Here is a 23,193-nt window from a genome sequence, read left to right as displayed (position 1 = left end):
CCACCCAGGGATCCCAAAATAAAATCTTTTAAAAATAGATTTTAAGTATTTATTCATGAGACACACACACAGAGAGGGGGAGGGAGAGAGAGAGAGAGAGAGACAGAGACAGAGACATAGGCAGAGGGAGAAGCAGGCTCCATGCAGGGAGCCCGATGTGGGACTCTGTCCCAGATCCTGGGATCACGCTTTGAACCGAAGGCAGACACTCAATGCTAAGCCACCGAGGCATCCCAAAAATAAAATCTTAATTAAAAAACTGTCGGGGGACGCCTGGGTGGCTCAGCAGTTGAGCATCTGCCTTCAGCTCAGGGCATGATCCTGGAGTCCCAGAATCGAGTCCCATATCAGGCCCCCTGCATGGAGCCTGCTTCTCTCTCTGCCTGTGTCTCTGCCTCTCCCTCTCTGTGTCTCTAGTGAATAAATAAATCTTTAAAAAAAATATTGGGACACCTGGGTGGCTCAGCGGTTGAGCATCTGCTGTAGGCTCAGGGTGTGAAACCAGGGTCCAGGGATCAAGTCCCACATCAGGCTCCCTATGGGGAGCCTGCTTCTCCCTCTGCCTCTGTCTTTGTCTCTCTCATGAAGAAATAAATAAAATCTTTTAAAACAAATACATAAATAAAATCTTAAAAAAACAGATCCAATAAAAAAGAAAATCACAAACCTAAGATTATTAAAAAGATTAAAATGAAAATGTCTTTAATCAACAAGGAAAAATGCTAGCCTCTCTCCAGAAAGGTACCCTCCCATTTAGCAAACCCACATGAAACTCAAAACATTGTGCTTGAATTAATTGTTGAGGTTTACAAGCTATTTTTCACAGAACACATTTTAAAGCAGGCTCTTTACTGATGAGAGAAGAGAAGCTGCACAAGGAATAAAACTGCTGCTTTCTTATTACTGCCTTTTCACTAGAGTCATAGAAATGGCTCTCCAAATGTAGCAGGACTGAATGCTCTCCACCACAACAGCATTAACAATGTCAGATATTTGAGGTGTGTATCCATCAGGTAGCTTCAGGGATTCCAAGGTGAAAAAGATGCTATCATCTATCACCCCATTTCTTCCATGAAGGCTGGTAATGCAGACCTGTAATTAAAGGTAATAGAAATGTTTATGTAAAAGCATCGTCTGCTGTCCTAGAGCCTGCACCACCTTGCTCTGGCTTAGTCTGAAGGTCACTCCTTTCCCAACCTAGCTGCCATGTCAGAAATCCCAGGAGCACCCTCTGAAGCTACCCATGGCGGCCCCCTCCTCACAACAGCTAAGTCAGAACCCCTGCAGAGCTGGTCCTGCTCTAGATTAGAAACTCTATTCTAAATATACCACATGATGTCCATTAACCTCTCTAGTGACGGTTGAGGAAGGGAAAAGCAGCAGAATGAGAAAAGAATGTGGTGGCTAAGAGAAGGTCATCTCCCCACTTCCTGGGTCCCATCCCAAGCACCCTCTGTGCCTTTGTGCAGAATGACTCTTGCACCCATTTCTAGTCCATAGGACCCAAGGCACACCCAGCATTCACTGCATGCTCTGGTTCTTCCCACTAGACCATTCCTTCCTCCCCTACAATTCTCTCAACACAATTTGCTTTCTATTCAGGGCATTTAAATACCTCTCAAGTAAACTACCTAATTTTGACCTTAAATATATGCATATTGTATATTATTCTGGGGTTACACCCACTCTGGAGCTTGTCTTGTTCAGTAAGGAAATAGACTCTTTGGCCAAGAATGGTTTTGCCAACACACCCCATGAAATCCCGAGAAGCAGCAAGGATCACTAGAGGGAAAAGCAGAACTGAGTAACAAGAGCTACCCACAAAGGAACTACCTCATGCACATGCTTATGTCTCAGAGGCTTCACCGAGAGGGCCTTTCGGCTCAGCGCATCCAATGGGGTACAAAACTCAACTTCTACTCGGTCCCCCTGGTAAGGCTCGAAACCTAAAACAGCAGACAAACTGTAAGAGACTTAACTAACTCTAGGGAACAAGCTGAAGGTGGCTGGAGGGGAGGGGGTTGGGGGGATGAGGTCACCGGAGGATGGGCATGAAGGAGGGCATGTGAGAGAATGAGCACTGGGTGTTCTATGCCACTGATGAATCCCTAAATTCTACCCCTCAAACTAATAATGCACTCTATGTTAATTAAATTTAAATTAAAAACAACAACAAACCCTAAAACAGCCACAGAGAGAAATCCAGTTGGAATTAGGTCTTATCTCCTAACTCTGGGAAATGAACAAGGGGTAGTGGAAGGGGAGGTGGGCGGGGGGAGGGGGTGACTGAGAGATGGGCACTGAGGGGGGAACTTGATGGATGAGCACTGGGTATTATACTATATGTTGGCAAATCGAACTCCAATTAAAAAATATACAAAAAAAAGAATTATGTCTTAGTCTTGGTAATGTTCAGTTTCAGTGACTTTGATGTTCTAATACCCTAAAATAATTTCTATTACATCAAAAGTACCTTTGGAGTTTTTAAAAACAGGTAACCTGTAAGTATTCCTGCCAGAAAGGATGTTTGTAATCCTCTAGGCTTTGATTCCCACTGGTTTAACAAAGGCTGTTGGGGAGAAGTATCAGCTGGGCATCACAGGCCATTATTTTTTTTTAATATATTTATTTATTTGAGAGACAGAGAGACCGGGGGAGAGGCAGAGGAAGAGAATCTCAAGCAGATTCCCCAAGGAGGGTGGAGCCGGTGGTGGGGCTTAATCTCAGGACCCATGAGATCATGATCTGAGCTGAAATCATGAGTGGAATGCTTAACAAACTGAGCCATTCAGGTGCCCCAATTCCCATTATGTTTTTGGCTTTTTTAAAAAAGATTTATTTATTTATTTATTTATTTATTTGAGAAAGAGAGAGCGAGGGAGGGAGGGAGAGAGAAGAGGGTCCTGTGAGAGTGGGGGGGGCGGAGAGAGAGAGAGAGAGAGAATCTCAAGACTCCTCCCTGAGCGCTGAGCCAGACAAGTGCTTAATCTCATGACCCTGAGATCACGACCTGAGCTGAAATCAACAGTAAAATGCTTAAACCATTGAGTACCTCTCATTATGTTTTATTATTTTTTATTTAAAAAAATTTTATTGGAGTTCAATTTGCCAACATTTTGGGTGATGGGCACTGAGGGGGGCACTTGGCAGGATGAGCACTGGGTGTTATGCTAAATGTTGTCATTATGTTTTAAATTGGAATTGTCTTTTGCCATTTTCATTAGGTGTCATAATCAGATTAACTGCAGCTATTTTGACAATGCTAAGTATGACTGATTAGGGCTCAAGTATTTTTACTTTTTAAATTTTTAAAAAGATTTTATTTATTCACGAGAAACACAGAGAGAGAGGCAGACACAGGCAGAGGGAGAAGCAGGCTCCTCACAGGGAGCCCAATGTGGAACTTGATCCTGGAACTCCGGGATCACGCCCTGAGCCGAAGGCAGCCACTCAACCACCACCCAGGCATCCCAGGGTCAAGTATTTTAATCCACTCTCTTTGAATCACTCAATTTATTTTGCAGCAGTAAATCCCTTCACCTGTGCTTTGGGTCCCGGCCTCTTTATGCCTCAGGACCCTGATTTCATCCATCCTTCCGGCTCTCCCTTGCACCTTCCATCACTCCCTTTGGCATTACAAACATGCTCAAGTGTTTCCCATCTTGAGAAGAATTCTAGCAAGGGCTACCATTGGTGGTGACTTCCCACTGGCATGGTTATAGGGACCAGGAAATTGACTTGGGAGCTTAACAATCACAGGGGCTTTTTCTCCTAGAATTGGGTATTTCTAACTAAACATGTCTTAAAATCCCAGATGCCACCAGATAATCATCTTTGGGGACTTCCATGGTTATCAAATAAGGTCAAGTCCTGGCTTTTAAATCCCAGAAAAATTAAATGGAAAGCTGCCTGGTGTGGCTGAACTAAGTTCCCCCTTTTTATATTCAAGCTACATAGCAGCTGGTAGGGCATAAACAAGTACAGAATTTTTACTTCTAGTTATCTTTCCAAAGCCAGCCCGGCAGAAGTTGTCCAGCTGGGAAAGCATCTCACACAGGCAGCCTTCCCGTCTCCCCATAGCAGATAGTCATTTTAACTTCTCTGCTCAGTAGAGTTCTTTTCACTATATTCTTTTAATGTCTCCACATGTCTGTCTCTCCCAATTAGACGATGAGCTCTTTACAGGGAGGGTTTAATAAAGTCTTATTTATCTTGTCTTGCCAATACCTAGCACTCTATTGTGAACTGAGCTAAACTCAAATAGCATAAACAAAATAACAACATATTGCTTTAGGCATAAAACAACTAAATGTTAGACCTGATAATTACAAATATAATTCAACAACAGTACACACACACACACACATATACAGAAAGTGCTGGAGGAGGCCATCAAGAGGGTGTGATCACCAGTGGACCTATGAGCTGGACCCTGGGGTCCAGCTTGAGGCTCCTCACCCCACCCCTGTCCTGGGAATGTGTGTTCCCCCCATCACTCCAACAGTTGGAGGCCTAAGGCTTTAGAGAGTAAGGTGTGGCTGAGACCATCTGGACAGTGTACAGTGACTGAGCCCAATTAAGGCATCTGTGTAAACTTTTAAGATTCTGGCAGGTGGATCAATTCATTTTGGGTCCCCCCAGACAAGACCCATATGTAAGTCTCCTTGATTACTACACTGGCCACTTACCAATCAGGAGTGGCCTGCCTCATTTTTTTGTCTCTCCTCGGTTCCACGTAGTGGGGGCAGTTTGCAAACCAATAGAAAGGTACAAGGCGGGATCCCTGGGTGGCGCAGCGGTTTGGCGCCTGCCTTTGGCCCAGGGCACGATCCTGGAGACCTGGGATCGAATCCCACATCGGGCTCCCGGTGCATGGAGCCTGCTTCTCCCTCTGCCTGTATCTCTGCCTCTCTCTCTCTCTCTCTCTCTCTCTCTCTCTCTCTCTGTGACTATCATAAATAAATAAAAATTTTAAAAAAAGGTACAAGGCTATCTCCAAGGCATTTGAAATATTATTTTCATTAGTTTTTAAAAGATTTTATTCATTTATTCATGAGAGACACAGGCTGAGGGAGAAGCAGACTCCCTGTGGAGAGCCTGTTGCAGGACACCATCCCAGGACCCCGGGATCACGACCTGAGCCCAAGGTAGATGCTCAACCACTGAGCCACCAGGCGCCCTTTGAAATATATATATTGGGATCCCTGGGTGGCGCAGTGGTTTGGTGCCTGCCTTTGGCCCAGGGCGCGATCCTGGAGACCCGGGATCGAATCCCACATCGGGCTCCCGGTGCATGGAGCCTGCTTCTCCCTCTGCCTATGTCTCTGCCTCTCTCTTTCTCTCTCTGTGACTATCATAAAAAAATGAAATATATATATTTTTAAAGAGTATATCTGTGTGGCACCTGGGTGGATCTGTTGGTTGGGCATCCAACTCTTGGTTTCTGCTCATGTCATGAACTCAGGGTCCTGAGTAAGTGCCCCCCATGGGCCTCTGCACTAAGTGGGGAGTCTGCTTCAGGACTCTCTGTCTCCCATTCTTCAAGACTTGCTCTCTCTCTCTTTCTCAAATAAATAAGTCTTTGAAAAATTAAAATAAAAAAGAATATCCCTGTATATCCATAATGTTTTTCTGTTAGATTAGAAATTCAGGGGATCCCTGGGTGGCGCAGCGGTTTGGCGCCTGCCTTTGGCCCAGGGAGAGATCCTGGAGACCCGGGATCGAATCCCATATCGGGCTCCCGGTGCATGGAGCCTGCTTCTCCCTCTGCCTAAGTCTCTGCCTCTCTCTCTCTCTGTGTGTGACTATCATAAATAAATAAATTTTTAAAAAAAAGATTAGAAATTCAGTGCCTGTACAAATAGAAAAATTACACAAATACTAGCAGCTGCATCCAGTAAATAAAACATCAACAAAAGATAGCATGAGTTTTTAAGAACATGATGTACTGTGGTGCATTATTTTCAACTGCAAAGGTCCAGCTCAAGTATCAAAGAGCCTCTTACTGGAGACAAGGACACGTAGAGAAGTAGTTCTAATCCGAAAATCCTCTTGCCAAATAGCATGTTCCAGATTCGACCCTAGAAATGATGCCTGTAACCATCAGCAAAGCCAATCTATAAAATTAAAAAAATAGGCAAAATCTAGCTTTAAATTAAAAAAAGTAAACTGGGCACCCAAGGTGGCTCAGCACTTTAGCGTCACCTTCAGCCCAGGGCATGATCCTGGAGACCCAGAATCAAGTCCCACGTCAGGTTCCCTGCATGGATCCTGCTTCTCCCTCTGCCTGTGTCTCTGCCTCTCTCTCTGTGTGTGTCTCTCATGAATAAATAAATAAAATCTTTAAATAAATAAATAAATAAATAAATAAATAAATAAATAAAATCTTTTAAAAAGTAAACTATACCTTTACAAATGACATCTAGAGAGAAGTAAGTTGTGTGATCAATGTAGTTAGCACCTTCCATTAGAGAGGTAATAGAGCCAAATGAGATTCTAGCATAGGATTCTGCAGGTCCATTGCCATGGCAACTATCACAGAGAGCATCCACCTGTGAGATAAAGAAACCATTATAGCAAACATAACACAGGTTTAAAAAGCAGAAACATGCTTAAATCATCGTCGTTCCAGAAATGATTTAAACAACTACAACAAACATTGGTGAATACATTTCACCTGACCACATCGTAGACGTGAGACGATGATAAAATAATGACTGAGCCTTATATCTTTTATTTATGTTTTAGAGCAGTTTAGGAACCTTGAGCCAAAATGTCCCACACATTCCACCTCTCTGTCCTTAGTTTGCCCTATTACTAGCACCTTGCATTCGTTTGATTGGTTGCACCAATATTGGTACAGTATATTGACCTCAAGTCCATAGTTTATTTTTTTAAAGATTTTATTTATGGGACGCCTGGGTGCTTCAGCAGTTGAGCGTCTGCCTTTGGGTCAGGGCATGATCCCAGGGTCCCAGGATGAAGTCCTGCATCGGGTTCCCTGTGTGGAGCCTGTTTCTCCCTCTGCCTATGTCTCTGCCTCTCTCTCTCTCTCTCTCTCTCTCTCTCTCTCTCTCGGTCTCTCATGAATAAATAAATAAAATCTTTATTTTTTTTTTTGGTTTTTAAAAAACATTTTAAAAGATTAAAAAAAAAATCCAGATGGTCTCTGAGCCACCTAGGTGCCCCACCAGTAAAACATATTTAAGGAATCATCTAAGGCGCCTGGGTGACTCAGTTGTCTGTCTATGGCTCAGGTCGTGATCCTGGGGTTCTGGGACAGAGTCCCACATCGGGCTACATGCTCATTAGGGAGCCTGCTTCTCCCTCTGCTCTTCCCCTGCTCTTACTCTTTCTCTCTTTCCTGGAGAGGCTCCATCTCAACCTCCTCTGTTAACACTCCCTTCTTGTTTCCTGTCCCTGAACTGAATACACCAAGTTACAGACATGGTGTCCCATCGGTATCTCAATCTTAGCTTAACATAGACAAAATTTAATGTATCCCGAACTTCCCTGAAAAAACTGTACTCCTCCCCATCCCCCATCTTCTGTATCTCAGAAAATGGCAAGTCATCTCACCTGGACAAGATAGATGCATTCTGGTATATAAAAATTAAATGGCACAAAGTGAAAGACAGCTTGGGAGGAAACATTCGCAAAACGTTCATATGAGAAATTTCCTAACAAACCTCACATTTCCATAACATACAAACAACTCTAATGTTCCTACTGTAGAAATAGCTGTAAGAAGAGAAATGTTGCTGTACTCTCCCCAACACTTAAAGAAATGCAAAATAAAATTATGAGACTGCCTTTTTTTAAGATTGGCAAAGATTTCAAAGATTGGAATCTTTCCATTCTTGTCAATATTGGCAAACAGGCAGTTTCCAGAGCCTGCTGTTGACAGTGCCAACTGGTACAATAAAGCTGAAGCATAACTGGACAGTATCTATTGAAATGGTAAGTACACTGAGGTGATGGTTGCATGACTATGTGAAATTTACTAAAAATGTCATCAAACTATGGCTTTAAATGTGGAGAATCTTGGGGCTTCTGGGGCACTCAGTCGGTTAAGCATCCAACTCTTGGTCTCAGCTCAGGGCTTGATCTCAAGGTTGTGAGTTCAAGCTCTGTGTTGGGCTCTAGCTGGGAATGGAGCCTACTTAAAAAAATGGAGAATCTTATGGTACATCCATTGTATCTCAATAAAGCTGCTTTTATTTATTTATTTTAAAGATTGTATTTATTTATTCATGAGAGACACACACACAGAGAGGCAGAGACATAGGCAGAGGTAGAAGCAGGCTCCCTGTGGGGAGCCTGTTTCTCGACTCATCCCAGGTTCCTGAGATCACAATCTGAGCCAAAGCAAATACTCAACCACTGAGCCACCCAGGTGCCCAAAGCTGCATTTAAAAAGTGGTTAAGGGGGCAGCCCCAGTGGCTCAGTGGTTTAGTGCCACTTTCGGCCCAGGGCCTGACCTTGGAGACCCAGGATCGAGTCTCACATCGGGCTCCTTGCATGGAGCCTGCTTCTCCCTCTGCCTGTGTCTGTGCCTCTCTGTCTCTCATGAATAAATGTCTCTTAAAAAAATAAAAACGGTTAAGAACGCCTGGGTGGCTCAGCGGTTGAATCTGCCTTCGGCTCAGGGCGTGATCCATTGTTCCCAGGATCAAGTCCCACATCAGTCTCCCTGCATGGAGACTGCTTCTCCCTCTGCCTCTGTCTCTGCCTCTTTCTTTCAGTGTCTCTCATGAATAAATAAATAAATAAAATCTTAAAAAAAAACTTTAAAAAAGTGGTTAAAATGCATGTCTGTTCACCTAGCAATTACATTACAACAAAATAAAAAATCCTTTACTTGGTTGAAAAAAGGACATTTCAGGGACCCCCGTGTGGCTCAGTGGTTGAAAGTCTGCCTTCAGCTCAGCGCCTGATCCCAGGTCCAGGATCAAGTCCCACATGGGGCTCCTCATGGGGAGCCTGCTTCTCCCTCTGCCTATGAATCTGCCGCTCTCTATGTGTCTCTCATGAATAAATTCTCTTTTAAAAAAAAAGAAAAAAGGACATTGCAGAATAATACAGACTCTAATAATTATTAATGTTTACCATAGTTTTAAATGCTGAAGATTAGATATACAATTTACATTTTTATAAACAGAAACCACTACAAAGATAAGAACAAGTGTTCCGGGATGCCTGGGTGGCTCAGCAGTTGAGCATCTGCCTTTGGCTCAGGGCTTGATTCCCAGGTCCGGGATCGAGTCCTGCATTGAGCTCCCTGCATGGAGCCTGCTTTTCCCTCTGCCTATGTCTCTGCCTCTCTCTTCTGTGTCTCTCATAAATAAATAAATAAAATATTAGAAAAAAAGAACAAGTGTCTCACAAAATGCAGTGGATTGGACTTCAAATCCCACTCTACATTCACCATACCAGGTCACGTCAGAGAGGCTGAACAAATCAGGAGCAAGGCTGAAAGCCCCCCCGGGGAAATAGAGCCGATCCTCAAACTCATAGTAATCTTACTTTGATTGCTTTCAATCCATATGTTTTATCTTCTTCCACAATGGCGGTGACTTCTTGTCCAACTTTCAGTAACACGTTGCCAGTTATAACATCACTGGTGAAGTAGATCAACTCATCAATCAGGCCATAATCACTACAAAACTGTGTCACTACTCCTTGCACAGTTTTTAACCTGGTGTCACCTAAAAGATAGGTCAACAAAATGTTTCATTAACTCACCTCCAAAGCAAATTACACACAAGAAATAAGCCCTACCATGGGAAGATATGGGAAATGATGATCTAAATCTAGAAACTAATTGGGCTTGCTCTGAGACACAGATGACAATGACTGAGGAGCATAGGGATTGTCTGGGAGGCAGAGTGCTCATGCTGAAAGACTGATCCCACCACTTCTCTGCGAGGCCCAGTGGCCGAGTGCCCTTGGTAGTGGAACTTGTAGTAGGTGCTGAGTCTGGAACCAGACTGCCTAACTGTGAACACAGCTCCTCCCTTTACCATCTGTGTAACCCTGGGCACATTTCTTAACCTCCCTGAATCTGTTTCCATCTGGAAAACCAGGGCATTACTAATGTCTGCCTAGGAGAGTAGATCTTATAAGTTCTCACCACACACACACACACACACACACACACACACACACACACAGGATAACTATATAAGGTGTGGATGTGTTAATGAATCTTATTGTGCAATCATTTCACAATATATAGGTAACAAGTTGTCATGCACACCTTATATGCAAATTATGTCTCAATAAAGCAGGGGAGAAAGGGTTGTTACAATTATTAGCTGACACATACATGTCAACTGCTTAAAACTGAATGCCTCCCATAGGTTAGAGCTTACACATTAGTTGTCATGGTTTCTGCATCTAGAGAGTCTTTAAACAGCCATTATTGTTACAGAATTTTATCATCAACAAAAGCAGCAGCAGCAGCAGCACCTGGAGATTATTGAAACATCTCACCGAACAAAACACATAAAGAGATCTGGGGGTTTAAATCTAGCCCAAATGTGGATCCAAAACACTCAGGTTTACTTATTTATTTATTTCATGAACAAACACAGCTAATAAGCCATAATCTGATATCTGAACCTAGAGAATAAGCCCGCAGAGCCCACTATGAACCACAATGCCTTAGGTGCCATGCCAAAGTGAGGCTGGGAGAAACATTGCTTATAATTTGATTTCAGAAGCCAAGAAGATCCTGAAAACTTTTTTTAAAAGGATTTTATTTGGGGAGGGCTTAGAAAATTAAAAAAATAAAGATTTTATTTATTTGAGAGAGAGAGAGAGAGCACCCAAGAGAGGGGGTGGGTGGAGCAGAGGGAGAGGGAGAAGCAGACTCCCCCCCCCCAGTAGGGAGCCGGAGGTGGTGCTCAATCCCTGGACCCAAGACCCAAACCAAAGGCAGACGCTTAACCAACTGAGCCCCAAAGGAGCCTCTTCTAAACTTTTTAAAAAATGGGTCAAATTTGTCAAGTGAAATCACAAAACACAAGGAAATGGAAGGTATAAGGGTGACAACTGCCACCTAGGCTCATGAAAATAAATCAGAAACTCTTCTGCATCGTCCCATTGGCAAAAATACAGCTACCGGGTAAGGGATGCGTCGGCATCACTTCCCGCTCAAGCTCGGCCCTCCTTGGCCCACTGGGCCGAGAATCCGCCAACTCTGCAGGGCTCACACTCCTCCGGCAGAGGAGCTGCAGGCCCAGTCGGGCACCAGGAAGGCTGGGGCCCTGCTGGGAGGACTGCATCCACCAGAGGTGACCCTTTCCAGAATCGGGCCCAGAGCCCGCCCTGCACTCATCCTGGGGAAGGAGGCCCCCCAGAGGCGGGAGGAGGCACACCCAGCAGGGAATGGCTGCTTGGCCTCCGGGTCTGGGTTAACACCAGCCGGGTACCCGCTCTCCCCTGGTTGTGTCTCCCTGACCTGTAAAGTGTACGTGACAGTGCTCCCTGTGGGGGTCTTCCAGCCCTGAGCCCAGGGCCTGGTCCAGACAAATGCTCGGCTCATGAGAGGAACACTTCAGAACAGGACCACCGTCCACCTCAGCACACCCTCTCAGTTTTCATGGGGGCTCACCGACACCCTGATGCCTGTCCCGGGCCTCCTGAGTCTCCCCCTCAGTGCCAGACCCTGGCCTGTGTCAGGATACAAAGGTGAGCAAGTTAACCTGTGGCCCCCAGCCTCCTACCAGCGACTTGACCACTTGGATTCAAATATACGCATGTTTGGGAAACGAGATCAAGTGCACCCTCAAATCAGAGAGATCCACTACTACTGGAAATATGAAAAGGAATCTGTTGTACATACCATACATCACAATATAAGTTCCAAAGGCATGGGGCGGGGAGGTAATGCAAGGGTGGTGCATAGTTCCCCAGGGGCCTTCCCTGTTTACACCACCGTCACTTTGGGCAGGATGATTCCGGGCATGCTCAGGGACTCAGGGACCCCTCTCCCCACAAGGAGGCGTTGGCATGGCTATGTGGCGCCCTTCTGAGCCCCGTAAGTTCTGAACTAGGTGCCGGCCCGTGGGAGGGAGAAGACAAATTAAATACCTTCCAATTCCAAGAGCCTCATATGCTGCTCCCTCTCTGCCTCTGACGAGTCTATCTTCCTCCGGAAGACGGCAAGAGCCCTGGAAATCAACCGAAGCATGGTCCCGTTGCTAGGGCAGCCTGCGGTCCCAAACACAGCACCAAGCCTGCTTCTGTCCACGTCTCTGTCACCCAGCTGCACTCTGACCCCAGCAGCCCCTCAGACCGCTCGCCGGTTCCTCCGCACCGCGGGACGTCTAGTCAGGTGCCTCCATGAGCTTTGGCTCAGGCTACCACGCGAAGGGCCTTAACGTGCCCCAGCCCACCATCCAGCCAATGAGGAACCAGTGCGCTCAGTGCCATCCACTCAGAGGCTGAGGGCTGATGGGCGGGACTTCATGGGCTCCTCCCACCAAGGCAAGAGCGGAAATGCGGTGACCCACCAGAAATAACTTCCAGGGCAAGCTCGTTTTGCACCTCTTAGAGTAGAGGTGGGCTCTACTCTGTGGTCTCTGTGGGCTTCTAAGGGGGGCCTGATGCCTGTTTGAAGGTGGCACAGCAACTTGTCCCGAGGTTGGAAGCATGCCCCCAGACGTGCAGCCCCCACCCCTCACGGAGTAAATTATTTTCTCTTCCTTTGCCTCTGAGTGCCCTCCACGGCCACACACCCGCCACCAGCTCCACCTCCTCACCCCTACACTCACTCCTCAGGGAGACTTGGTGGTCCGCTCTAAGCAACGGCTTTCTGTTCAGTGTTAAGTGAAACCACAGATCCTGTGGAAAAAGCCTAACTTGCACGTCTACAAGGGTCTCAAAACATAGCCTGTGTCTTGCTCTTGGAAGGGAGCCAACTGTGCCAAAGCACTCACTATGGTGCCTAGAGCCACTTTGAAGTACGATCTGGAAATGAGGATGATTAGTTGAAGAGGGCGAGGTGATGTGGCATGATGCAGAGTTCGGATTGCGTCCATATTCTTTTCTTCTGGGTAGCACGCAGACATCACATTTAAAATATTAAATGAAAAAAAAAAGAATATTAAATATTTTAATAGAAAAATTAGTTTATTTGGAAATAGGAGGGATCCCTGGGTGGCGCAGCGGTTTGGCGCCTGCCTTTGGCCCAGGGCGTGATCCTGGAGACCCGGGATCGAATCCCACATCGGGCTTCCGGTGCATGGAGCCTGCTTCTCCCTCTGCCTGTGTCTCTGCCTCTCTCTCTCTCTCTCTGTGACTATCATAAATAAATAAAAAAATTAAAAAAAAAAGGAAATAGGAGACCAATTGCAATTCAGGACACATGAACTATGGCGAACTGTAAGCAAATACAGAGTACAAAGAAAAGCTTTCTTTTTGTCCCAGCACACAGGAAGTTGCCATGGGTGGTTTTCAAGGAAAGTCATCCAGCACACAGGAAGTTGCCATGGGTGGTTTTCAAGGAAAGTCATTGGAAGAGAGTGAGAATCAAGGTTGTGATGGCCTCTCATTGGCTGGGTTGTGGTAGTTTCTCATTGGCTGAGCTGTTGCTGAGCCAGGAGGAAATCTTCCTTCCTGTTGGGGGCTGCAAAGGCTGTTTAAGAGTGGTGGTGTGTGAGAGCTCTCCTTTTAGAGCTCTCTGCTCCATATTAAATACGGTTGCCTTCAATCATTTTCACATATCCCTCTTTTGATCAAGCTGCCCAGGTGGCTTATGGGTTTAGCACCGCCTTCCACCCAGAGCATGATCCTAGAGACCCAGGATTTTTTTTTTTAAGGTGCAGGTATCCTTTTTTTTTTCTTTTTTTTAATTGGGGTTCAATTAGCCAACATATAGCATAACACCCAGTGCTCATCCCAAGTGCCCCCCTCAGCGCCCATCACCCAGTCACCCCAACCCCCACCCACCTCCCCTTCCACGACCCCTTGTTCATTTCCCGGAGTTACGTGTCTCTCCTGTTTGTCACCCTCACTGATATTTTCACTCATTTTCTCTCCTTTCCTTTATTCCCTTTCACTAAGTTTTGTATTCTCCAAATGCATGAGACCATATAATGTTTGTCCTTTTCCGATTGACTTATTTCACTCAGCATAATACCCTCCAGTTCCATCCACATCAAAGCAAATGGTGGGTATTTGTCGTTTCTAATGGCTGAGTAATATTCCATTGTATACATAGACCACATCTTCTTTATCCATTCATCTTTCGATGGACACCGAGGCTCCTTCCACAGTTTGGCTATTGTGGACATTGCTGCTATAAACATCGGGGTGCAGGTGTCCCAACATTTCAACGCATCTATATCTTTGGGGTAAATCCCCAGCAGTGCAATTGCTGGGTTGTAAGGTAAGGGTATGTCTAATGATGAAAATTTCTCTTAATTTTTCTTCATTTCTGAATTATTTCCTCTTCATTTCTGAAGGATGTATTCACAGAGATAGAATTTGTGTTTGGGTAGTGAAGTGAACCACTGATTAGTCTTCCTCCTTACCACCACCTTCAGTTTCTTTGATGCTTCAGTTTTGCCTTTTTTTCCTTGACTGAGTAGGAAGGAATTGCCAGATCAGTGTATATGACTTTGTTTAGTTCCTTAAACAGTTATAGAGAGGCTTCAGGGATGCTCAAGTCTGGTGGGGAACAGGCATTTTGAGAATATAAATACTCAGACCAGCTCTCCTTGTTAAAACTGAGGCAGGATCATTGTGAATCTACTTCTTGAAGATAGCTTTTTAAAGGTTATGTGTATAAGCTGGGGCGCCTGGGTAGCTCCATCGATTAAGCATCTGCCTTTGGCTCAGGTCATGATCTCATGATGGCTAAAGACTCAATCCCATCAAGGAGCTCCAGTGATTGAGCCGTGAGTCATCCTTCCTGGGCTCATTCTCTTTTTCTCTGTCTCAAATAAATAAATAACATTTTAAAAAATTAAAAATAAAAAAATAAAAGTTATGTGTATAATCAAGCATGAACATTTCTACAATTTATTAAATGTTCTTAAAAAATGATCAAGCTTGAGTTGGATTTGGCTTAGAATAAAGATTAGATGAAACCACAAAAGTGTTTCTAAGCATATCAGCAAGAACTGTCATGAACTAGGGCTAATGAAAACCTGAGAAGATCCCATAGAGTAACCAGGACCAACAATGGGTTAAGAGGGGTGCTTAGAAATCACTGTGTGGTTTGAAGGAGTTCAGGACATGCCATGCCAAAATACACTACTTTGGTATATTATTTGAGCTCAAAAAGCACTTGAAAAACAGCCAATGCGGGGAGAGGCTTTCTCTGAAATCCCTGTAAAAATTAGTAAAAGGAAACCTCATTTAAAGTGAAGTCGGGAGACCAGAAGGGGGGGCTCTTAGGTCCTACCACTCCTTATAAATTGCAGGCTTCAACAAGAAGAGACTTATCATGCAGATAGACACTACCTTTGTTATTACTACCTCGGCAGGAAAAACAAAAGCTGTTTCCCCTTCACTCTCCCCCAACAGCCCCGCCCATGAGAGGCAGTCATAACTCAAGTCAATGAAAAGTTAGTATACTTGGAACTCCCAGTTTACTCTAATGGACTTGTCGTTTCTAATAGCCACCTCAGCCTCCTCCTTTCCTTTATAAAAGAGTTTTTCTGGGGCACCTGGGTGGCTCAGTCAGTTGGGCAACTGCCTTCTGCTCAGGTCATGATTCCTGGGCTCTGGGATCCAACCCTGCCTGGGGCTCCCTGCTTTGTAGTGGAGTCTGCTTCTTCCTCTTCTCCCTCACCTTCCTCTACCTCTGCTGATGTGCTCTCTCACTCACTCTCTCCAATAAATAAATAAGATCTTTTTAAAAAAAAAAGAGGCTTCCTCTCTTTTGTTCTACTGATTTGCTTACCATTATGTTCTTGCTTGCTTGTCTTTAGTTGTAATTCGCTCTGATTCCCAAATAAACATTTTGGCTGCTGAATAACTGACCATTTTATTTTTAAGATTAATATCCCCTTATGGGCCTAAAGAAAGATCCTCCAAGAGGAACTCGATTGTCAAAATCCCTCCTTAGAAATTTCATCAACCAGAGAAATTGATTCTTTTTTTAAATTTTTTAATTTTTTTAAAGATTATTTATTTATTTATGATAGAGAGAGAGAGAGAGAGAGAGAGAGAGAAAGACAGAGACACAGGAGGGAGAAGCAGGCTCCATGCTGGGAGCCTGACATGGGACTTGATCCCGGGACTCCAGGATCGTGCTCTGGGCCAAAGGCAGGCGCTAAACGGCTAAGCCACCCAGGGATCCCCGGGAAATTGATTCTGACAAAAGGTAAACGGATGAGAAGTCCACACCACATGCAAACTCTGTCACAAACTATCACATCTTCCATTTATTCTACTAAGAACTCACTCATGTTTCCCAAAAATCATTTAGACTTCCCTAAATTGCCTACATCTCCGTTCAGCTTCCTCTATTAAGATGGTATATAAGCTCTCAAATCTCACTGCCTCTCTGGGTGTTTACATTTATTTTCCTGTGATGTCCCCGTGCAGGTAATGTTAAAAATTAATAAATGTGCATACCTTTTCTGCAGTTAATTTGCATGTTGTTGATTTATTTCATAGACTTAAGAGGTATGTACAAATAGACTCTAAGAGTATAGAGGGAAATTTTTCTCCCTTACAAGTAAAAGAAGGACAATGGGGAAATTTAATAAAGAAATACATATAATCAGATGGTGTGTGGGCGGACTGGTAGAGTTGCCAGTGGATTTACTGAGCTATTTTGATCAAGTCCAGCACACACTTCTGATCCCCCAGAAACTTCAGAAGGCCATCTTTTGGGGTGCCTGGGTATCTCAGTTGGTTAAACATGTGCCTTCAGCTCAAACTGTGATCCCAGGGTCCCAGGAATGAGCCCAGTGTTGGGCTTCCTGCTCAGCGGGGAGTAGGCTTCTTCATCCGCCTCTCCACCCACTTATGCTTGCTCTCTCTCTGTCTCAAATAAATAGAATCTTTTTAAAATTAAAAAAATAAGGACACCTGGGTGGCTCAGTGGTTGAGTATCTGCCTTTGGCTTGGGGCATAGTCCAGGGTCCTGGGATCAAGTCCCACCTAGGGCTTCAAGTGGGGAGCCTGCTTCTCCCTCTGTCTACGTCTCTGCCTCTCTGTATCTCTCATGAAAAATAAATAAAATCTTTAAAAAAAAGAAAAACACATAACCAGCAAATATACCAAAAAGAAAAAAATGCGTCTGTGAGTTTGGTGAACCTCTATAGTGCTGAGTTAGAGAAATGCAAATTAAAGGTACAATGGAGGGATCCCTGGGTGGCGCAGAGGTTTGGCGCCTGCCTTTGGCCCAGGGCGCGATCCTGGAGACCCGGGATCAAATCCCACGTCGGGCTCCGGTGCATGGAGCCTGCTTCTCCCTCTGCCTATGTCTCTGCCTCTCTCTCTCTCTGTGTGTGTGACTATCATAAATAAATTAAAAAAAAATTTAAAGGTACAATGGATTGCCTGGCCGGGTTTTCTGTGTAGGCAGTGCAGAATGGAGGATAAACAGGCGGAGCCTTCGCAGTGGGCTTTCCTTTTATTTATTTATTTATTTATTTGTTTGTTTGTTTGTTTATTTATTTATTTTTTTAGTATATTTTTTTATTGGAGTTCGATTTGCCAACATAGAGCATAACACCCAGTGCTCATCCCGTCAAGTGCCCAGTGGGCTTTCCGCACGTTATCAGTATAGCTTTCTAGACCCTCTGGCCCTCCGGCGCGCTCAAGGACACGCCCCAGAAGCGATCCTTGGGGAACGCCACCTTCCAATCCCTTCCCGCCCTCGGGCTCCGCCCTTGGGAGCCCAGGAGAAGGCGGGGCTTGCTGGCGGGGCGGTCCCGTGGACCGTCGCTCCGTGGCGCCCTGAGGGGGCGTGGCCAAGCCAGGGGCGGGGTTACGCTGGCGGAGGCTGCCCTGGCAGCCGGCGAGGGGCGGAGTCCTCCGTGGGCGGAGCTCCCCATAGGCTGCTGGAGAGGGGCGGTGGCGGAGGCGGAGGCGGAGGCGACAGCAGCCCAGGCTGCGTTCCCGGCCAGGCCAGGGAAGGGGTGACCGAAGGAGGGCCGGGGCGCTTCAAGCCTCGCGTCCACTGGGTCGGCGGGCCCGCGCCGGCCCGGGCCCATGGCGGCGTCGGCGGCTCTGTCGGCGGCAGCGGCCGCGGCGGCCCTGTCGGGCCTGGCGGTGAGGCTGTCGCGCTCGGCGGCGGCCCGCGGCTCGTATGGCGCCTTCTGCAAGGGGCTCACGCGCACTCTGATCACCTTCTTCGACCTGGCCTGGCGGCTGCGCATGAACTTCCCTTACTTCTACGTGGTGGCCTCGGTGATGCTCAACGTCCGCCTGCAGGTGCGGATCGAGTGAGCGCGCGCCGCCGCAGCCCCGGCCAGAGGGTCCCGCGGGCCGGGCCGCCGCGGGCAGGGGCGCAGGCATGGACGACGGCCGCCGGGACGCGGCGCGGGCAGGGGGCGGGGCGGCCCGGGCCCCGGGGCCCTAGACCCCCGCAGGAGGACGCCGGCCACCCGGCCGTGGGCCCGCCCTGCCCGGCCCTGGCCCGCGACCCCCCGCCCGCAGCATGGCCGGTGACCGATTGCACAGAAACTCAACAAACGGGCCCCTTCTGTCGAGCTCGAAAGAAAGAAAAAAAAAACGATTTAAGTGCCGCCGACCTGTTGCCTCACGTTGGCCAGAGGCGGGGAAGCAGCAAGGAAAAATTCTGCAGCAGGGACTTGACTGGCCTCAGTCTTCAAGGTAGGAGGCCCGAGGCTGGACCCTATGGGCTGGCGGCGGCGCTTGCCATGACATCTTGGTGGCAGGGGGAACTGTGGACGGGACGCCAGGAAGCTAGCCCCGGAGCTGCCCAGGCAGGGGGCCGCAGGCACCCCAAACTCCCTGGTCCTCCTCATTCCCAGACGAGGGTGAGGGGCAGCGGCGGCCTAGGCATCTGGGAGGTCAGCCCATCCCCGCCCCGCTTTCCCCAGAGGCCCTGGCGTTGCCACCTGAACGCCAGTGAATGGAGGGGAATGAGCTGGGGGAGGCCCCAGGGAAGGCTGTAGAAGGAAAAGATGCTGCCACCCTTTGCCCCCTTGGGGGACCAGACAGGAAAGCTGGTTGTGCTCTTGGCCAGAGCACTGGTCAGGCCTCTTCTCATCCCTCAGGCCCCTGGGGTCTGGGCAGCTGACGCCCAGCGCTTGGCAGAATTGCATCTGCCCGGTGTTGGTGTCCAGGGGACTGCTCTGGGCCTGCTTCTGCTGTGCCTGCTGCTCCCCTCCCCCCAGGGGCATCCTCTGGCGCTGGGCATTTGGACATTTGGAGACCTAGAGTGGAAAGGTCGCCCCGCCCTATCCCTGCCCCCACAGTCTCTCTCTTGCGCCATCACAGCCACCCCCCCCCCCAGCCTCTACCTCTGCCCTCCCGATGCTACTGAGTGCCGCCTCCAGCAGCCTCTGTGCACCCAGAGCATCCGGGGAAATGGGGATCTCCTTGAGGAGAAGGCAGGCAGTTCTCAGGCTCGCGAGGCAAAAGCAGGTGGAGGAGGGGCTTGGGAGGAGACAGCACTTGGGGAAACCGTCACCACTCTTCGTGGGGAGGCCACACTGTGAAATCTCCATCTCTTTCTGTCTTTCAGGAGCCCCTTCTCTGGCCTTGTCAAGAGACTCCAATCCCTGCCCACGGGGTGCCCCTGGCCCCACAGCCGCCTGGGAAGCAGCTGGGCAAAAGGCCTGGGCCAGGAGGAGAGAAAGGACCTTTCAGGCAGAGGCACTGAGGGGTGGGGTACCCAGTGGTCCAGTTGTTGCATGGGGAAGGACTCGACCCTGTCATCTCAGCACTAGATCTCCTAGCAACACTTTGAAGGAGTTCTGTTCTCCCCGCCTGATGATTGGAAAAACTAGTTCTGGGACAGGGAGAGATTGTCCTTGTCATACGGATAAGAAGTGGTGGAGCTGAATCTGATCTGCCCCCAGACTTTGAGAAAACCTGGCATGGTAGGGGGTGGATGTGGGAGGGAACTCAGGGCCCCTCTGAGGGACCTAAGGGGGGAGAGAGAGAGGTCCAGGGTAGGGAATGTGGGGGATTGGCTTTTCTTGGAGTGCTATGGGAGGTCACAGGGGAGACAGCGAGAGCTGAGGTGGACTCAGGAGAGTCCTAGAACCCCTTGCAGAGCTGAAGTCTACCCACATGGCCTGGCCTCCCCAGCACCCCACCCCAGGCTTGACCAAGGGCTCCTCAGCAGTTGAGTTGCAGGAGCCTCTTAGTTTGGGGGGCAGGGTGGGGGTGGGTGGTGGCATGGCTCCTGGGGACATGACGGAACCAGGAGGGTGAAGGGATAAACCTAGGATGAGGCTGGGACCCGTGTGTGACTCCGTCTCTCTGTCCCCAGGCTCAGGCCCCCAAGCCCAGGATCACTCAGAGAACCTTCTCTGGATGGGCTTGGATTGGTCCCGGAGGACCCAGGTGTACTGCTACCTGATGCACCAGGATGGCCAGGCATGGCCCCAAGGGGAGCCAGGAAAGACCCCTGTCCCACAGCTGCTCTGCCACTGGTTGCTCTCGGCCCCCACGCTCTGAATTCCTGGACCTGAAAACCAAAGCAATCTGGTCAGCCCCAGGGACAGAGTGGCCCAGTGTCACACCTCCTGCTCTCCTCCCTCAGCTGCCAAGCTGGAAGCCTGATCCTGACTGAAGAGCTCTGCCTGCCTCACCCCGGGGACTGAGGCCAGAAAAAGCCACCATGTGTCCCCTGCAGCTCCCCACAGGGTGTGATGGCTTCCTTCCTTGTGCCTAGTGTCCTGGGGTCCCTGATCCGGGTGGCGCCTCCCATACCCCAACCCTTTCCACCGAGGTCCAGTTCGGGAAGCATGCCAGCCTGCTGACTCCATCTACAGATGTCTGGGGACAGCCTTCAACAGCCACCTGGGGCTGTCTGAGAGGAGAGGATGAGGGGCCTCCTTAGGGATGATCCACTGATGTGCCCCTTTCAAGACCCCCGTCTCACCCTCGAGTGACCTGCTCCCCAGCTGCAGCCTTGTGGCTCAGGTGGAGCTGCCTGGGGCCTGTGACATCTCTTACTCGCGGAGAGGGGTGGGGGGAGCCTCAGGGCCCCTGGCCCGCGGCCCCTCCCCTGCAGGAAGGTCCATCCTGTGCCACCCCCTCCCCCAAGGTACAGGGTGTCCCAGAGCAGCCCCCAAGGGTCAGGGGAGGGGATGCACGTCTTTCGCCCGTGTTCCTGCCACTGCTTTTCTGACCGGTTTGGCCTTGAGTACTTGGCACGCTTCTTCCCCACCCCTTCCCTCTCCCGCACTGGGCCCTGGCTGCCTGACAGGCTCTCCATGCACTTTATTTATTTGCAGTCTGTGTTCCAGGCGGCAGAGCTTCTACAGCATCAGAGCCACGGGCTGAATATGATGACTGTCACTTTCCCGCGTGTGATTAACTGCTGGTCAGCGCCGTCTGCTCAGAGGAATGGGCTCGTTTCTGCTGTCAAATCCTGTCACTCTTAAGTTAAAAAGAAAACCCTCCCTAAGTTCAATAAAATGAAATACAAGAGGAGGCCATCCTTCTGGTGTGGCGCAGTAGCCTTCGAGGAGGGGGCCAGCAGTGACATCACGCTGCAGGGCTGCCGGGTGGGGGTGGCGGTAGGGGTGGAGGCCTGCTCCAGAGGTGTGGGGAGATGGGCTGGCCTGGGCCACTGCTCCTTGAGGAGAAGGCAGCAGTGGGGCCTGGCCCAAGGAGTGGGAATTTGTCCTACTCACAACCTTTATCTGAATGACCAAGCACCTCTGTCTTTTCTCCATTTTCGAGCTGGGCTTCAGAAAGCACTTAACGCCGTGGAGGCTTGAGGGTGGGCTGGGGAAGGTGGGGTGAAATGGGCTCTCTGCACCTCTTTTTGGGGCCCCCAAAAGCCACAGCAGGTGGCGAGGACCCCTTGCCTCCCTGCTAGTCCGGTGGGTGCCCAGATTTGGAAAAGGTAAAGTATGGGGACTGGGAGCCTGCTGCCCTTCCCCCCAGCTTAGACCCCACCTGTCCCTTCAGAGCCCCAGCCAGGTGACTCCTCAGAGAGGCCTGGCCATGGGCTCGGCGGGCTGCAGAGCTGAGGGTGGATATGCAGGCAGAAGCCTGGTGGAGGGGGCCTGGGGAGCACAGTGGCCCAGGTAGAAGAAGGAAGGCTCTTGGTCCCCAGGGGGGAGGAAGCAGGGTCATGGTCACACGGAGGAGCACAGCCTGGGGCAAGGGCCTTGGGTATGTTCCCCTTGCTGGGAATTTCTGGGGGTCCAAGCGATTGGACAGGAGAGAGACCCTCCTGACATCTGCCACCACAGGAGAGATGGACCTCAGTCACTGCCAGTGCCCGGAACCCGCCCTTCACTCATCCTGTGGAAGGAGGTGCCCCAGAGGCTGGAGGGGGGGACACACCCAGCAGGGAATGGCTGCTGGGCCTCTGGGTCTGGATAACACCAGTCGGGTGCCCACTTTCTCCTGGTCATGTCTCCCTGACCTGGCTGTAAAGTGGACATGACAATAAAACCCCCTCCTTGTGGGGTCTTCTGGCCCAGGGCTTGGCCCAGACAAATGCTCGGCTCATGAGATGAACACTTCAGAATACTAGCAACAAAAATTTAAAAATTGGAATAAAGAAAATATTTTATATTTTATATTTTTATTTCATTCACAGTAGCCTAAAAAGAGTAGAACACTTAGGGATAAAGCAGATAAAGCAGATGTACCAACCTTGCATACTAAAAATGAGAAAACATTGCTGGGGTATGCCTGGGTGGTTCAGCAGTTGGGCTTCTGCCTTCTGCTCAGGGTGTGATACTGGAGTCACGGGATCAAGTCCTGCATCGGGCTCTCTGCATGGAACCTTCTTTTCCCTCTGCCTATATCTCTGTCTCTCTCTGTGTCTGTCATGAATAAATAACTAAAATCTTAAAAAAAAAGAAAACATTGCTGGGAAAATTTAAAGAAGCTCTGGATAGAGGGGTGCCTGGGTGGCTCAGTTGTTTAAGCGGCAGGCTCTTGATTTTGGCTCGGAGCATGATCTCAGGGTCCTAGGATGAGCCCTGCGTGGGGTTCTGTGCTCAGAAGTGAGTCTGCTTGAAGATTATCTCCCCCACAACCCTGCTCCAGCTCTCTCTCTC

At 48.6% G+C, this 23,193-nt stretch overlaps 2 protein-coding genes across 2 annotated transcripts; one reads left to right on the top strand and one right to left on the bottom strand.

The window, feature by feature from the left end:
• Nucleotides 1–762: 762 nt before the first annotated feature.
• CT55 (cancer/testis antigen 55) lies at nucleotides 763–18,183 on the bottom strand. The gene is made up of 6 exons (XM_055335333.1): nucleotides 17,962–18,183; nucleotides 11,127–11,343; nucleotides 9,527–9,708; nucleotides 6,407–6,551; nucleotides 1,834–1,946; nucleotides 763–1,092 (listed from the first exon to the last, which is right to left on the bottom strand). Exons 1-6 carry the CDS (start codon nucleotides 18,181–18,183, stop codon nucleotides 901–903), a joined length of 1,071 nt encoding a protein of 356 aa, XP_055191308.1. The 3' UTR covers nucleotides 763–900.
• LOC129516339 (small integral membrane protein 10-like protein 2A) lies at nucleotides 18,072–21,609 on the top strand. Its single transcript, XM_055335703.1, has 3 exons — nucleotides 18,072–18,805; nucleotides 19,683–20,040; nucleotides 20,436–21,609. Exon 1 carries the CDS (start codon nucleotides 18,182–18,184, stop codon nucleotides 18,416–18,418), a length of 237 nt encoding a protein of 78 aa, XP_055191678.1. The 5' UTR covers nucleotides 18,072–18,181; the 3' UTR covers nucleotides 18,419–18,805; nucleotides 19,683–20,040; nucleotides 20,436–21,609.
• The last annotated feature ends 1,584 nt before the right edge of the window (nucleotides 21,610–23,193 follow it).

Source organism: Nyctereutes procyonoides, unplaced genomic scaffold (assembly GCF_905146905.1).
Source record: "Nyctereutes procyonoides isolate TBG_1078 unplaced genomic scaffold, NYPRO_anot_genome, whole genome shotgun sequence".
NCBI classification, from domain to species: Eukaryota; Metazoa; Chordata; class Mammalia; order Carnivora; family Canidae; genus Nyctereutes; species Nyctereutes procyonoides.
The sequence above is the reverse complement of the archived record's forward strand: the minus strand, read 5'-3'. Positions and strand labels throughout refer to the sequence as shown.